Source organism: Chamaea fasciata, unplaced genomic scaffold (genome assembly GCF_029207755.1).
Source record: "Chamaea fasciata isolate MVZ Bird 193981 ecotype frontalis unplaced genomic scaffold, bChaFas1.0.hap1 SCAF_1, whole genome shotgun sequence".
In the NCBI taxonomy this organism is placed as follows: domain Eukaryota; kingdom Metazoa; phylum Chordata; class Aves; order Passeriformes; family Sylviidae; genus Chamaea; species Chamaea fasciata.
The window spans coordinates 135,048,421-135,066,802 of NW_027094086.1; the positions used below are offsets into that span (position 1 = coordinate 135,048,421).

Below are 18,382 nucleotides of genomic sequence, written 5' to 3' on the forward strand. Positions count from 1 at the left end.
TTTAGTGTTTTTACCCATTTCAACTTTAGTGAATTAACAATGCTATCAAATACCACTGCAGGGTTGGCAAAAGAAGGTATTACATTGCAGGTCCATATAAATATATGTGGAAGTTAATAATAGAAATCCTACTTATTTCAAAATGTTACCAGGTATTTTTAAGAACAAGGTATTTATAAGCAGATGGTCTTGGATTTAGATGTACAAGAAAGAGAAAATATATTTTGAGTGCAGAGTTTCATTAGTCTTGTGCTTGCTTAACAGTTGCAAACCCACCAGATTCATCATGTGAGTATCAGGGGGCTTTCCTGAAGCTCTGCTCACTTCTAGACACTGTTATCACACATCTGCCGAATGCAGATGTGCCACTTCAATACAAACACACCTTCATTCTTCAACACACAAACCAGGTAAGATGGTATAAGATTTATTGTTATTTTCTTTTACTAAGGCACATGACGTATAGAAATACTGAGGTACAAAAATGCAGCTTCCTGCATATGAGATTCAAAACCCCATTTTGACAAAGATGAGCTACATCTCTTCTTGCTCACAACATTCAGCTTTTAGCCATTTTTTTCTTTTGTACCAGTTCAACAAGCAACTTGTATCTTGCTATACACTCCTCCTGAAAGAAAACACAAAAGTGTTATTCAAAGGTTGGTGTTTTAGTACCGCTTTAACTCTATTCATGCTCCTTCATTATAGAAGAAGAGCTGGGTTCTGGGGGTTGTGTAGGGGTTTTTTTGTTTGTTTGGGTTTGGGTATTTTTTTTTTGCTGCTGTTGTTTGTTTGTGGGGTTTTCTGTTGTGAGGTTTTTGTTGAGTTTTTTTTCTTGGCTGGTTGGTGGGTCGGTCGCTTGTTTTAAAGTTGCACTCTGAATTTGCACACTACATCTAGTGAAGAGGGGATTAGAAAAATGAACTTGCAATTTACATTTCTTAGTGGCTCATTTATCTGAGGAGCACACAAGAAAACCCAAGAAACAGTAGCCCAGTACTTGACAATGACTGCAAGAGCAATTACGGAACAGCTGTATTGCGGTATCTGTTTGAAACAGTTGCTCTGGTGTGAGCCATACTGCAGGCAGGTTAAGCTGAGCCTTCAAGGTCACTAATGCAGCACCTGCTGACACCAGAAACTGCTGAACAGCTTCAGAGCCAGAGACACCAAAATCCTTCCCCACTTCACTTCCTGCTCCCTCACTGTGTTTGGCACAAATATTACAGGGCTTTTCTGCAGCTACAATGGCTGAAGCAAGCAAACTAAAGTATCACAACTATTAGGAAATCTAGTACAGATCATCTATATAAATGATAATTAATGCAATTTTTAAAAATTACACTTACAAAAAGATCATTAGATAAGTTATTGAGCATTTAACACTTGCAGATGGATTACTTATTTTGTTTGTTCACTGAGATGGGTTGAGAAAGGTATTGTGAAAGTGTAAGCAAAGCAGCTCATCAACGTTTGGTTACTAACTTTGAATCAAAATTTGTTTTAAAAAACTAATTTTGTTCTGCAGTTGAAGATATGAAAGGCAGAGAAGAGGTAGGTATTTTAAATGAAACGGCAGTTACTTCAACATTTTCTGTATTAGATCACACAAGCTGAAATAAATGAAAAAGTATTTTAAATAAAGCAACAAACCTGATAGTAACGCTCTTTAGGTCACCTGAGCCTGGACTGAGAGGCCAAGTATAGGCCTCACCTTTCTATGTGGGCTCTCTTTCTTAAGGTAATAATACATTGGAAGCAAATATGTTTCCCCTCAATTTATACCATAGTTCAGTCAAAACAAGTCATACCTTGCTTCTTCCAGGAACACATTTTGCTATTTTATCCCAGCGATCCGATGTTCCCTTTGGATACTGCTGCAAGGCCATTTCAAGAAGTTTCTGTTGATTTTGAGTCCACAGTTCTTCTGGTGCACGGCTTTTCTCCCTTCTTCTGCTTTCATCATCACTCTCTTCCTCTTGCTCAGTGTTATCAAAATCTCTCTGACGTCTCCCTCTGCCCTTCTCTTCTGGCACCTCTTTTGTTGCCAGCAGAGCCGTTTCAGGTGCTTTGACAGTTTTTCGTCTGCGGTGTCTAGTTTCACTTGCCATGCTCTCCTTTGGATCTGTCTGGATATCCATCTGATCTGATGTAAGATTGTAGTTCCCCTCTTCCTCCACTTCCTCTTCCCTTTCTCTCTGCGTGATGATGTGATCCGGTAGATTCATGTTAACTTTGAAATTTTTGGAATTGTGTGCCAGCGTTTTAAGCTCTGAGAGCCTAATGACACCTGTTAGAAGCACTGCGGTTACACTTCTGAAAAAATAAAACACCCAACAAACAAGCAGGGAACTGCCCACAAATTAAAGGTTCTCAAAATAGTGCAGAGTGGACAAAAAGCTCTTCTGAACTGACAGCTTAAGAAAAACAAAATTGAGAAATCAAGGCATTCACTTGATGATCAAGATGATGAACTTTGCCAGTTAGGAGCTTCTCTGATCTAGGGGAAGAGCTACTGAATTCTCACACTGATACAAGCAAAGAGAGCAACGTGAAGAAATGACCAAACCCCACAATAATGAGAAAGCCCAGGAGGATGTAGCTAGAGGGAAAGGTGCCCTCAGAATATCCAGCAGTTCTCTTTCCTCAAAGTAAGGCAAGGTTTCAAAAACCTCTGTGCAGAGCAGACTCTGAAAGGCACAGCTATCACCCAAACCCAGTCATTTTCATAAGCACACACCTGGTGTATATGTAACAGCATCCTTCACCTGTTTGGCTTTCAGGGTAACCTGCATGAAAACAACAAAAATGAAGAACTATTAAAAACTTATATCATTGGGGCTATTGAAGAATTCATTATTAGCTTACCACAAATCACCTGCACTGAAGACACAGTAAATATGGTGACGCTGTTGTTCTTTGGCCGCTTTTGTTCATATGTGGAGTTCAAACTAGTGTGAAGTAACCTTCTAGATTTTGTTCTTTCTAAATCATTCCTGGCTTATTAAATTAATATAACATTTTATTTAATATTGAATAATTAACATAATATAACATTTCTATTACTATCACCATAATGCACCACAGTTGATACTCAAATTTTATTTTCTTTCCTTGTTAAACCCTAATTTTCTGGCCTAGAAATACCACAAGGATGGGGGGAAAGAACCAAATGAGTTATCTTCTCTCTATTAGTTTGTCAATACTGAACAAAAGAACCCACATAGGTCCAGATGATGAAGCACAGAAGTGGACAGGCATTCAGTCCCCAAATGAAAGGTAACAGTGTGACTGCCAAAGATCAGCAAAGACACCTCCTAAGTCCTGGTATTGCAGCAATTACTACCGATAGTCCCAAGGATAGAGACCTGCATAATTCAACCTTCCATGTATACTGAAATCTCTGTCCTGGGAGAAAAATAACACTAGTTTATTTTTTAGAGTAAAAATTGATTGTTTCAATATTTGTTCTGTTTGTAAGCGAACAAAGAGGCTTTCTCCCTACCCAAACCAAGGAGCTTCCTCATCCCAAATTTCTAGACTTCACAACAGACAAGCAGCCAGGCTTCACTTAAAATTAAGATTCCTTATTTACTTAGCATTTTTGTTATGTAGAATGACCACAGAATTATAGAATGGCTTGAGTTGAAAAGGACTTTAAGGATCATCTGGTTTCAACCCTCCTGGCCATGAAGACACCTCCCCACTGGACCAACCAGGCCTTGAACACTTTCAGGCATCCACGACCTCTCTGGGAAACCTTTTCCCGTGCCCCACCACGCTCACAGTAAAAAAATGTCTTCTTAATATGTCATCTAAACCTACTACCTCTCAACTTAAAGCCATTGCCCCTTGTCCTATCACTACAGGCACTTGTAAAAAGTTCCTTTCCAGCTCTCTTGTAGCTCATTTTAAGTAGCAACCTACAGTCCCAAATTCAGGTATCATAAAAAAGCATCTTAAAATGTAGTACTCAGAGAACTACACAATCTTTTTAATTACTGAAAATGTTTTCTAAATACTAGATACATTTTTTTTTTCTTTTTGAACTTGAGGGCTTTATTAAACAGCCAGAAATTGGAATCAAGTAGTCTGAACCACTCAAATCAAACTTAAAATGTGAATGGGCAACACCCTGAATCAAACCTGCTACTACGTGGCATGAGTTCCCTGTGTTCCCTGCTCTCTGAAGCTGGGACCTCAGATGTTAACATCCCTTTAGTGTAAGGTGTGTGGTAGTGTGCTGCCCAGAGCAAAAATACAAAATACATCACTTACAAAGTCAGGAATTCCTCTGTGTGGGATTTATGGGATTTACCCACAACAGGAGTCATTTAGGCCTCCTGAGCCACAGCACAGACTTCTGCTGTTTTAGCTACCTAATGTTAACAATAACAATTATTCCTCACTCACAGCAGCACTAGAGAGCAGACCTGCCAGAGGGTTGTAAAGCCATTTGCTGTGAGAAGAATTAAATAATAAGATTCAGGATTTTTGTTCTATGACAAGATTCATAAGTGAGCACCTCAATAGTTAAAATACCTTGGTACCATCTGCTTCTGGTCTGGTCTGTTTGGTTCCTCCCACCCACCTTTCTGCCCACAAAATTGCAGCAGTTTGCTGTAAAAATAGGCTGGTGCTGGATCTCCTTAAGGAAATGACAGCAAGACTTAACAAGGCAAAGTGGTCTATTTTCCCTACAAATTAAGCCTCATTTTCTGGGATGATTAAGTTCAAATGAAAACTCTGTGAACAATGAAATCCCAACTCTAATTAACCAAAACCTTTATCCAGAGGTAGACATCTGGCACAGAAAACTCCAGTTTCTACTGTTGCAGTACGATAAAGTTTTAATTGTTCAAAGAAAAATGTCAGAATACTGTAATATGAACAGATAATTTTAAGTGGCACTAACAGTTCAGGGATCCTTGTGATCCCAATTTTGAAACAAAAGAAGGAATCTTCTTTGAAAAACATGATCCATTAATAGAAATTGCCTTCCTTAAAAAAATATATTCTAAAATAATCAAAATTAAAATATTTGTGTTCCATCTTTAGCAGTGTCTCTACAGTACTAATAATTTAAAAGGCTGAGAGGAACAGAAACCATTCTTGACTGCTGAACAGGATGGATCCTTAGTGGTGTCCTGCTATGCATCTCTTAAATAGAAATCATGTTACATAAACTGGATTATAATAGATTATTTTCAGAAGAGGGAGAAGAATTTGCCATGCAAGTAAGTAGCTTTTAGAGCTTCCTGCAATGATGCAGTGGATTCATTGTAAATATGACAAGGCCATATCTATCTTTGCGTATTCCAGAAAACTGTCTCTAAACCATTTTGCTGTCTTTAAAGTCGGTCTTTCAGAGATTTACAGCCTGCTCATAAGGACACGAAGGCAAGAAAAAGAGAGCAGAAAAGATTTCCTGAATTAAATAAAGCACAATGAACTGCCAGCAAAGACAGGTACCATGAGCTGCTGCCTCAGTGCCAACTGAGTTCAGTTTTCTCTCTGTTGAACCGCTGGTGTTTTCAGAGGTCAGCAATTACCAGTTTATCTTTCAAGCTGAGACTACACATGCAAAGACAAACTTTGCTTTGGAAGTGGTGCAAATCAGCTGAATTTCAGTTTCCTTTACAAGACAGGTGTCCCCAAATTCAGTTAGTGTATGTATCCCGTAACAGATACAAATTTTGCTGCATATTCCATCTAATTGGACTGGAATCTAAACCATTCCTCTCCATTTGAGCAGTGAAGGATTTTGGTTTATTCTCAGATCCTGACTGCATTTCACATTTCCCTTTACGTGCAAAAAAATCAGGAGTAAGTCTTTTCACAGGTTATCTCATGTTGGCCAACTTCAGTCATTATAGCTTGGTGAACCCAGATGTAACATTTGCAGTAAGTTACTGCATCCATCACATCTAATATTCCCAAGACTTTATCTTTTGAAGGCTTTATGATATCTGCTCATGTTTTGATGGACTTTCAATTTGAACATTCACCAGGTAAGCTGGAAATAACAACTGCATGTATGGTTTAGATACTGAAAATCTACTATTTCAAACATTGAACAAGCACCTTCATTTGACATGAGTTTGACAACTCATCAAGCTTCCCACAGCTTTACTATCATCATTCACAGGTTACAGGGGAAGATTATTTGTCTATTATTATTTTTGTCAGCTTTCTTCTTCATAGGGATGTTTGCAAGTCCTTTTCCAGGTACAGTTCAAGTTTACTTCAGCTCTTTTCACTGAGAGTTCAGGTATCACTTATTTATTTAGGCTTCAGATTTATGTGTCCATCAGCCTCAACTGTCATTGTCATTCCAGATGCTGACACAGGGCAAGAATCGTTAACATGTCAGTATTAAACTGCTGAGGATTATTAGGAATCCAGCCTATGGAACATATAAAATTGTATTTCAATTTGATCTGTTAGAGTTTAATCATTGTTCTTGCCACTCAAATCTGCAGACTCTTCTGTTGCCTGTTCTTCCATGCTTTTTGACATCCTTAATATAAATTTAGATATCCCACTATTCCTTTTCAGGGGTGAACAGTGTTATTTACTAGCTAGTTCCTAACTGATTCATAAAAAATTCACTAAGTTATGCAACATAAATTGCTCCACTGCTTTCTCTACTCAATTACTTACCATAGCTTGCTTATATGATATTACTTTTTCATTATGTAGCAGATAACATACTTGGAAAAATTTATTCAAAGTATGAAGCAGTTGTAGAATACTCTCTTGTAGTTATTACTGCTATTTGTTCCTGCATAATGCTGAAAAATTATAGTTTTCATGTATATTAAATTATGAGTTTTATCCTGACTGTGGGAAGGTGTGCTAAAAGCCTGCTGTTAGGACAACAGCTTTCACCAGTGTATTAGCCAACCCCCTTAAAAAATCTTGGGTCTGGGGACACCTTAAATAATAAGGATCAAGACTGTGAAATTGATTTAAAATGGAAGACAGAAGAGCTCATATTTCTGCAAGTATTTGTACAGCTGAACAGACACACTGCATTATTTTATAGGAATCAACTTTAAATGTTGTAGTCCACCAGGGATAACAGAAGTCACAAATAAAGTCAGGTAATATCATGCACAGTGAAACAGATTTCCTTAGACAGATAAAGATGACAAAAAAAAAACCCCTGGATGCAAGCAATCAAATTGCTGGAGTAGAAATCAAACTATCTTACTATGGGACCTACAGAAAGAAACCACAGGAACAATGTGCTTCTGAGAACTCCCTTCTGAACGGAGTTTCAATAGCTCTTCAGCTATAAAAAGATTCTATCGAAAGCAAGTGGGATTAGTGGGATGATTTTATGTGATGAAAGCCAGACAGCGCTGGTTTCCTCCTGTACTGCTAACAATTAGTCCAGATCACAAAGACTAGTTGCTACTTAACAAGACACCTAGAAGTAAAAACATTTCTCTTCATGACCATCCAGATGTTAAATCTCTTATTACCCTGGACACCTGCCACCTCTCTCAGATGGGACAATTGATACTTCAGAGATATATAGGAAAAATATTCAGAATCAGCTTAAAAAACTCTCAGATGCAGAGGCAGAAGCAAACTTTGCTATCACATGAATGAGAGGGTACATTTCACTCTGCAGGGAAGGCAGACATAAAAAAAGCACAAAACTGTGACAGACCTAGAGGGAAAACCCTGTAAAGTCAGGTACAGTGAACCTACCGCTGCTAAACAGAGAGACAGAAGCCTTTTGCAGAAGATGAAGAGCAATTCCCCATTCTCATATCAGCAGCCACTGGCCCACCAGCTCAGCTGAGCCCTCCAGCACCACTCCCAGCCCAGCCCTGCAGGACACACGCCAAGGTGCCATTGAAGCCTTCTGCTGTCTCCTGGCAATCTTCTGCGGGCAACAACCCATCCGTCTTCTCTAGGATAGTATTTGGATTAGGGTTGCAGCAGATCATCACAGAAGTACAAACCTCTCGGGTTCTAATGATATTTTAAGAAAATAATTTGTAGGGATTTGTAGAGGAAGAAAATCTACATCACTTGGCTTTCCAAATGTATATGAACTTCTTGCAAGGAAGAGTGACAGTATGGTGCTAGTAAACACTGGAGGGTCTGGAAACATTTTTTATTACTCTCAGCATCTTCCTGAGCAGGAGTTCTCTAAGTATTTACTAAAGACATCATGGTTTCTCAGCATTAACTATCAGAAATTTGCTCTCCCAGTAGCAGTCTTCTGCACCCATCTGCACCTGCATGCTCCCCATCTAGTTATGAAAAAATGCCAAGATCTGTGGAGTTACGGAAAGAAAGAATGTGGAGACAGCCTGTGTGTAGTTCAGATTATTATAAAGCAGTGAGGAATTTCTTGAATCTTTGAGGTTAATTTGAGTTTTAATCACATTTTTTCTTACAAGGGAAAGCCAGATACAGAAGGATTTTAATGCCTTCCTGGCTTTGTCAAAGTAGTAGGTTTTTACAGATCTAACTGTCCAGAACCACACAGAATAACTTGCCAAATTTAAAGTTCTCCCCTTATAACCAAAATACTACCTACTGCACTGAATTTTCTTCCAGTCTTAACAGCTTTTTTCATATCAGCCACAACTGTATCAAGCATTGTTTGACACAAGTCAGACAACAATAATGACCCATTCTTTTATTTCCATATGACTCAAAATTTGTTGCTTTATACACTGCTTTTCCTTTCAGACACTAGAAGGGCTGCTAAAATGGTCTTTCAGTTTTACCAGATGGGGGAAACTTCAAATACTGAGGCACTGAGCCAAATCATTCTCCATTTTTCCAAGTATCCTCATTTGCAACTTACAAGACCACTTGGAATAAGTATTCCAAATCAGATGTACCTTTGTTTTGGCGCTGCTTGTAATAGTTTTGTAGAGTGCTACAAACTTTCCTAAAAGTTGGTAATGTAAATAATCTCTAGCCACTGTGGAGGTTAAATTTCATACTAACTCAGCAAATGAGTATTTTAAGGACAACATTCTTGAAAGAACTACAGACTGTGTTATGAATTTAAATGAATTTGCTTAGAACCACCAGTTGCAGCCAGCAACAGTACAGTTATCTTACGCTTATGGACTTTGAAGCCATGTGTGATTCTGAAGTTTGCCACAGCAACAGAAATCCCCAAAACAACTGTGAGTTTAATTATGAGGCAGTTTAAGATGTAGTCTGCAAAAAAGGCAAATTCAATCTGAATCACCAGATGTAGAACTTTCTCAGTTTAAGTCCCCAAACAGTTAATTTAATGCAGAAAAAAAAAAAAAATTGCTCCTTTCTTCAGAGCACAAGAGGAAGAACATTGCAATTAGACTTGTGATAATACTGGAGACTTCGTACTGTGCTTGTTTTTTGTCAGTTAAAATCCATGAGAGAGCTTTTAGCTCTATCCTATGGCCACTCCTGCAGGAGAGGAGTTTGACTCAAATGCCCACTGCAACAACTACTTGGACATCTTATTTTGTTACTGATGATGCAAAATGCATTAACTTTCTTGACAGTCAGAAATTCGAATTCTGCAATGAAATTCAATCCCAGCTCACTGTGAGCTTTGTGAGATATTACCTTAATTTACACCACTGTATGAAATGTTGCAATATCACTGGCTTGACCCCTTCACAAGACATCTACTTGGACCAAGAATTGCTATCCCACTGCTTTCTGTAAAAAAACTATTCCTTCAAGTGAGAAGAATGCTCTGGTCATGCTTTATGAGACAAAAATCCATTTTGTTTATAGGGGCATTGTACCGCCCAATCCTGTAAAAATGGCAGGGACAACTGTAGGAGCGCACAGAATAAAACTGTACAGTGAGAGTGCTGTGAACAGCAACTACCTTTTCCTCCCTTCAAATATCAACAGAGTCACTCTGGTGGGATTAGACAGGTGTTTTGAAGACTTCACTCTCAGACTGAGGGATCTACATGACCTATATATTATCTAAACCCCATCTTAGATATTCATAACTTCTCTTGGACCTCGATCTAGGTCTTTATACTTCAATAAGCAACTGGGAGAACTATTGATTACATAAATATATGCAAACTGCTAAGGCTGAATGTTTCAGAATATCCACAATTGGATTGCACTGTAACTGAGTTAACACAGACACAGTATACAAAATGAAATATAAAACAGTCTTAGGAAAACAGTTAATCTCCAGAAGCAAAAGACCTAATAAATTCATGAGCTTTTACATATGGACCATTCCTCATATAGATGTTTTCTTGATGACAAAGAAATGAGCTGGCATTTGTCAAAAATAAGAAATCTATTTTGCAATGGCATATAAAGTATAATGAGTATAAACTCACAGTCAGACTTACAGGCTGAAACTGTTGCTTGGACATACAAGAGATATCGCAAAATAAGCACCTACCCCCCTCAACCTTATGCTTTCAGGTTTCATGGTAATTCAGAATGTCTGCCACCTGGCTATTGTTTTGCTGTCTACCTCAGTGTTCTTCTATACAAGCAGCAAATCCCAATCAGTCTGTTTTTGCAACACAAATGCATGAGATTAGTGACTGCAGGAGCAAACAGAATCAGTTTAAATCCTGTAAGACAAGTGAATGATATTACTTCACAAGTATGAAATCTGAGATCTCTTTGCCTTTAATTTAAAAAACCTGTACCTAATAATCACATTAAAGTCTGTTTGGCATGCCAGACAGCTTTTACTTCCTCTATTATTTTTACAATTTGAACGTCCTTTGTAGTTACTGAAATTAATTTATGCCTTTCAGCAAATATTTTTTTTAAACTTTTTATCTATAAAGGTTGGTATTGTCAAGGACAATATACTTCTATAATTTCACATCTAAGTGCTTTCTCTCAATTTTTGAATTCGGCAAAAGCTGACAATCATTATTATAAATCTTCATAAGGCTTAGCATTTGTCAAATCAAACAATATAATTTCTGCAGAAATAGTAGTATTGCAACTCCATTCATTATTTATACTATGTAGTAGAGTGTTCACAGTGCTTAGGAAATTCAAACATAACTTTTTTATTTTCTTTTAAAAGGTCAATTATTTCCTTAAGTATTGGCAGACAGGAATGAGAACTAACCCTGGAGCAACAAATTCAGCAAGGAAAATGGGTCAAAGAACAGATGTTTGGAGGATGACAGAGAACACTGGTACAGGTAACCAGGTCAGCAGGCAGGAATCCTGATTAGAGTTAACTGAACTCCATTTCCCTTTCATAATCAAAATATTTGAAAACCTAATTTACAATAACAGCCAATTGCAATAAAAATTACTTTAAAAGCTGCAGAAGCTTTCAGTTGTGAAAGCAATTAGATTTCATTATACTAAGCCAGCTGAAAACCATCTTTATAGGAAAAGATTGCTAAATTCCCTATATGCACATATTGAAGTGACAATTAGCAATTTTAATAATTTAAATAATTAAACATACTGATAAAGTGAGCACAACTTAACTTCATCTGTTTTGGGTCGATTATTCATTGGCTGTTAAATGATGTCTTCCCAAAGAGAGACAAGATAAACATATCCTACATTTACCATGCCAGAAGTTAATGTAGTAAACCCTTCTTCCAGTATGTCTGTACCATGGCTGCAAGCCTACCCTAGCTCTGAGATGAAAAGCACAGGAATACGCTTCAAAGATATTTCTGCTGGTGTCACATGAGGCAGCATAAATAGAAACAGTAGAGCTGAGTGAGCTCAGGGGCACTACAGCATGGATGCAGCTGTTCACTGCTGGATTTTGCGGGCACTTTCCCAGCAGCCTGCATCACACTGGGTGGATGTACTTGTTTGCACAGGGAACCTGGTAGACATACCCATATAATGGGCCTTACAGTAATCCTTATTTGAGTTGTGCTTTGGGAAATAACAATTAACAAACTAAATTTCTACAAAACACCAACTTGAATAGCAGTAGACAAGAAAAAAGCTGAAGGAACACTATTAGGAATTACTGAATTTAAGAAGTCAAGCCAAGGCATATGCAGTGATTACTGACCAACTGTGGTGACTATCTGGCTTTAATTCTACATTTTTAAAAGTGAATTCACACATGCTTCCAATTGTAGGGAAGGTTTTGTTTCCTCCCAGATAGCTTGCACTTGCTGGTGTAATCACAGACCATATGAAGAGCAGGACCTAACCTCAGGCAGAACCACTATATTGATGTTGTTTCTTGCAGATGTTTGTGTAACTTGTTCTTAAAGGCCCACAAATACAGAGACTCCACAGCAGCTTATTCCACTGCTTTATCATTTCCATTGTAATTCTTCGTCCTCCAGTGTCTAACTCTGCAGCCTCTGATTAAATTTGAGGCAATAACTTCTTGCCCTGTAAAACTAATATAGTGGACAAGACCCTTCCTCATTATGGTTTTCTTTTTATGTAGTTGAATACTTACATTCTCAGTTCAGTTTGGTTTTCTTTTTAGTTTAACAACATGAATTCCTTCACAATCTTTCCTTGTAGATAACATTTCAGGAACCTATTATTCTCATCTGGACTCTTTCTATCAAACCACATGTTTAAGTGCAATACTGAAAACAAGACCAAACTAAGGATGTAGTAAGTTAAAACAACACCATGAAGCTGGAAAGTTCAAAAAAGTCAAAAACACTCTCCTCAAGTTGCTGTTTCACACTGCCTAAAAATTACAAGTGGAAACACAGTTGGACGTAGTAGGAATTTATTTCTTTTAAAAAAAGAATAAATGTAAGACAAAATAGAATTTCTTTGGGGTGGTTAGAGGGAGTGAATTTCACTGATGCTCTTCTGATACATACGAATGGTGTCAGTTTATTCTTTAAAATGTTTTGAGATTTATTTCTAACTTTTTTTTCTTTCCCCTGAGGAAGAAAGCTTTGAGACAGAGGCAACAATAGAAACAGCATTTTGGACTGGATTACTCTGAGCTATTTTTATTAATACTTATTTAGCTAATCTACTATTAAATAAGGTTTGAATGCATAGAATCACTCAGAAACAAGCATGTTGTACCTTATTAATCCTTTCTATCATAATTCTCTAACTGTGAAAGGAAAATCAAGCCTTGCTGCTCTTGATACTTTGCAGGAGAAGAATGAAGCAGACGCTAATCTCAAGTTTTTAAAAAGTATTTCCTATACTAGAAAATGTTAGAAAACCAAATTCAAATTCGTCCTTGAATGTTTTTCTTTCTTAAGACCTAGTACATTTCCTAGATAATACATACTTCAAACCCTCTCTGCCTCAATTCCTGTTAAACCAGCTGTAAGCAACGCATTTCCCAACCTCTGCTACACAAGCTGTTTCAAAGCAGCACCTTGTACACCAGGACTTATCTCCTTGCCCTGCTCCCAGCAGAAATAGGGAACAGCTGTTTGGGCAGCAAATGCTGCCTGCACATGCAAGCACCTTTCTTACTGCACACAAAGTTTAACAACCCAGAAGTTCCTCCTGCAGCTTCACCGTAACATTTCTTATCTAATTATGCCCAAACAAAATAGGAATCCTTGCTGTAAGTTTAGATCCTGTGTTACCTTCAAGAAGGATACAGGATAAGCTGTACATCTTATTGAATATTGAAATCTTACTGAATGGATATATATCTGAAGTAGTTTCCAGTTTAACCATTTCTAGTACTGACGCAGTAACAATCTGAGACTGAAAGAAGTTCCCATGAAGCTTTTGTTTAAATCATTAATTTTGTAAAACATTCGGTTTTGTTTGCTGGTAATACCTAATTGCTGCAATTCTGTGTAATGCAATGACAAAAGTAGCAGAAACTCTAATAATTAGTTTGTGTCAGGAAAGCTGACCTAGCACTAGCAGCAGTTGAAAATTTTTAGAGAAGTAAAACTTGTATGGAGAACAATTACATTAATCATATAGTTGGAGGTTACTAGAAGTAAAAAGGATTACACTCAGACCTTTCTCCACACATAAAAATCTTGGAAATTCCTTTTTTCATAGAAGAAAATGAGGGCTCTTAGAACAATGACATTTCTTCCATTTCTCTTTCCTACTCACTGAAACAAAACAGCAAGTTGCTGAGGACCTCTCATCTAATGGACGAAACAAATGAGCTTTGTTTTTTTCTTTCAGTACTGGCTGTGTGCAAGTATGATGGCCAAATATATTATGCAAAGAATTCTTAATACACCCAAGTCAAGGAATAAAGCAGACACTGGGTGCAAAAGGCAATCTGAAGACAGTGTTAGTTTTGTGATGGATGTAGGTAGGACTATTCCACATGTCCATTCTATCTGTATCAAGATAATCAAATTTTCCAAACCAATCTCAAAAGCTCTTTGCCATGAACACTGTATACTAAAAAAAAGTGAAATATTTTTGCTGTTAATATCAGTAAAATGTAGCATCTTTTAAATAAAATCACTCCAGTTCAGTAGTATGAATACTTCAAGACATATAATACTGAACACAATAAACCTTAAAAATTGTAATTTCATTGGAGTAGCAGGTTAGTAGCTTCTTGCTTACATACACTGCTTTGCAAATAATGTATTGTTGTAAAATTAGAATAGTGCAAAAGATTTATTTTTAGTATATGAATCAGAACAGTATTAGTGCATTAAAACTTTAAAAGTAAGTTCTAAAAATATCTTTTTATGATTATATCAACAATGAAAAAAAAATTAAGAAGTACACAAACTTCCCAGAGGGCTATAGTATTTTGCTGTAGTCAGTGGCTTTGTTTCCTATTATTTAAGATAATTCCTGAAATATGATAAATAAAGAACATCTAATCTCCAAGTGTACATGAACAGATTTAAACATTATTCTCATTAACCCCTACAGAGCCTATAAAATAGGGTCAGCTGAAAGGGCTTTCAAATGGTCCTCAGCAGACACTACATCATGTTCTAGTGATCTATTGCTTGAAAAGGAAAAGTCTTTTACAGTCTAGCCCCTAAGGGTTTTAAGATCATAACACTTAAAAACCGTAAGTACAAGCTTGCTTTGGTATCTGGCACATGCTATAAAATATGAATTAACAAGGACATTAATTATATTATATAATTTTTAAGCATGCTATGATACTGAAAACGCACTGAAATAGTATCATACACATTACACATTTTAAAATTTGTAATGATATTTCTGCTTAATTAATGAAAACCACCTGTCTAAACACCATTAGATCATATGCATTTTTTAGAGGACTGGCTTGAAACAGGGATGTAATCTTTAACCAAGTCACACCAACATTCACTTGCAGTGAAAGGAGGTTGCTCCAAAACCTGCAGTGCATTGTTTTTCTGTTAGTGGGTTACAGTAGCTGAAGTTTGTAAGCACCAGAATTCCCCATCCAGCTGATCAGTTACAGCTGTTAATTGTGGAGGGAGAGACTGGCTGACATCTGCTTCTTGCATAGTTAGTTAATGGTTCACTTCCAGGTCCTAAAAGGATTGTAGCTTCTCTCAAAAGACAATGTCGGCCCCCATATATGTCTGCCTTCTACACTGCCTGTCTTGTTCTGGTTTGTCATCCTCTACACAATGCAAATCTGAGTGAACTCACATCTGCCACTGATCGACCCAATTCGTGAGCAATCTTTTCCCATCGACCGGGGGTCCCCCCTGGGAACTTAACCATACTTCTTGTCAGCTGGCTCAGGTCCTCCTCTGTCCATTCAGGTGCCTGTAAAACATTTGTAAAACATTCATTACACCGGAATATTGGACATTTATTTGCAAGGTAATATACGAACAAAAAAAAAAATCTTTAAACAAATTAATCTAATAAAGTAAAAAAACCCAACTGGGTATCTTCTCTGTCTTGTTGCTGAAAATGGATAAAAACAATAGACCAACAGTAAGATATTAAAAATCCTGAACACTCAAAAAATACACTTTGTCTATTATGTAGACTAACCCATTTAGTTTCTATTAACTTTAATACAACATACATAACACACCACTATAAAATGCAGTAAAGATAATACTCAACAATACTTTTATTTGAATATGGGTTTATACAAAAATTAGATGGGCCCAAGTCCAATAAGAACTTAATCTGACTACTGCCATAAAAGACAACAAAAAATGTTTCTGCAAATCCATGAGCAACGAAAGGAGAGCTAAGGAGAATCTCCATCCTTTAGTAAACATGGGCAGAAACAATGCCACCAGGATGAGGAAAAGGCTGAGGAAATTCATACCACAACTTTGCCTCAGTTTTTAATGGAAAGATCCATTGGTCTCCATATACCCAGTCCCTGACCTGGAAGACAGAGCACAATGAAGCCCCCATAATCCAAGCAAAACTGGTCAGGGACCTGACAAACACAAGTCCATGGGGCTGGATGGGATCCACCCAAGGGAACTGAGAGAACTGAAGGAAGTGCTCACTAATTCCCTTTCAAACATTTACCAGCACACTCAGTTGACTGGGGAGATCCCAGTTCACAAGAGGTTTCCAAATGCAATACCCATCTACAAGAAGGGTTAGAAGGAAGATCCAGGGAACTACAGGTTTGTCAGTCTGACCTTGGTGCCAGGGAAGGCCATGGAGCAGATCCTCTTAAGTGCCATCACACAGCATGTGCAGGACAACCAGGGGATCAGCCCCAGCCAGCACAGGTTTGTAAAAGGCAGCTCCTGCCTCACTGACCTGATCTCCTTTCCTGTGGTAAGATGACCCACTTAGTGGATGACTGAAAGGCTCCAGATGTGCCTACCTGAATATCAGGAAAGCCTTTGACACCATTTCCCACAGCAACTCGTGCAGAAACTGGCTGCTCATGGCTTGGCTGGGTGCCCTGTTGGATGGGTAGAAAACTGTTGGGATGGCCGGGCCCAGAGGGTGCTGGTGAATGGAATTACATCCAGTGGTGTTCCCCAGGGCTGGCACCAGTTCTGTTTAATGTCTTTATCCATGATCCTCATGAGGGGATCCAGGGCCCCCTCAGTCAGTTTGCAGACACACTGAGTCAGGTGGGAGTGTTGATGTGCTGGAGGGCAGGAAGGCTCTGCAGGGGGATCTGGACAGGCTGCACTGATGGGGAGAGGCCAGAGCTCGGAGGTTCACCAAGGCCAAGTGCCTGTGCCTGGCTCTGCCCTTGGGTCACAACAACCCCTGCAGTGCTACAGGCTGGGGCAGAGTGGCTGGAAAGACGCAAGTTGGAAAAGGACTTGGCAGGGCTGGTCAACAGCAGCTGAACATGAGCCAGCTGCGCCCAGGTGGCCAAGAGGCCAATGGCATCCTGGCCTGGATCAGAACAGTGTGACCAGTAGGACCAGGGCAGTGACCATCCCCCTGGACTCGGCACTGGTGAGGTCACACCTCAAGTTCTGTGTTCAGTTCTGGACCCCTCAATTCCAAAAGGACATTGAGGTGCTGGAGAGAGTCCAGAGAAGGGCAATGGAACTGGGGAAGGTTCTGGAGCACAAGTCTGAGGAGGAGCAGCTGAGGGAGCTGGGGATGTTTAGCCTAGAGAAAAGGAGTCTCAGAGGAGACCTTATTGCTCTCTACAGCTACATGAGACAGGAAGCTGTGGCAAGGTGAGGACTGGCCTCTTTCCCAGGTAATAAGATCTAGGACAAGAAGAAATGGCCTCAAGTTGTGCCACGGGAGCCTGAGATTGCATGTCAGGAAAAGTTTCTTCACCAAAAGGGTTTTTGAGCATTGTAACAGGCTGCCCAGGGAAGTGGTGGAATTGCCACCCCTGGAGGTATTTAAAAGATCATGTGTATGTGACACTTGGTGGGGTTCACAGTGCTGGATTAATGGTTAGTCAATGATCTCAACTGCCTTTTCCAACCTAAATGATACCATGATTAAAATTGCAGTTTAAGACACAAAGTTTTAAACATTTACTTAATTGCATATCTAATGTTTTTTCAGCAAAGACACGGAAAATATCTCCATTTTGACATATTAAAAAAGACTCTACATGAAACCAAACAGTCATCTTAGCTTTTTGTCACTGTTACCATCCTGTGTTTTAGCACTCTAGCATGAACCAGGAATGAAATCTGTTGACTCTAATATTCCATCAAGATGATTAAACAACACCCCTCCCCCCTCCCTAAAATGCAGTTATGCCAGAAAACCAGACCGGATGCTTCTACTACCCAATAACCGAAAGATATAAAAATGTTTTACTCTAACTACATGCCAAGCTGTTAACAATGACTGTCTTCATAACGGCCAAATAAAAGCGAACAAAACAAGGAACACACAATTAGAGCACTTTAAGGCACAAAGTCGCGGTTGCCTCAGAAGGCAAAACGCAGTAACCGTCCTTGACATTTGCAGCATCTTCGGCAACGACTGCAGAGCCAAATCTTTGTTATCATCAGTAGTTTGCCATTTTATTTATTTTTAAGGAATTCTTTATGACATACCTCTTCTAATC

General features: G+C 38.5%; 1 protein-coding gene across 1 annotated transcript in view; it reads right to left on the reverse strand.

Moving 5' to 3' along the window:
* Positions 1–18,382, reverse strand: part of DNAJC1 (DnaJ heat shock protein family (Hsp40) member C1) — a 108,865-nt gene continuing 90,483 nt past the window's right edge. Inside the window, exons 9-12 of the mRNA XM_066198951.1 lie at positions 15,544–15,663; positions 2,741–2,789; positions 1,812–2,290; positions 1–628 (exon numbers count right to left, since the gene is read on the reverse strand). Of these exons, the coding sequence (XP_066055048.1) occupies positions 560–628; positions 1,812–2,290; positions 2,741–2,789; positions 15,544–15,663 (717 nt within the window). The 3' untranslated portion in view covers positions 1–559. The remainder of the gene's footprint in view (positions 629–1,811; positions 2,291–2,740; positions 2,790–15,543; positions 15,664–18,382) is intronic.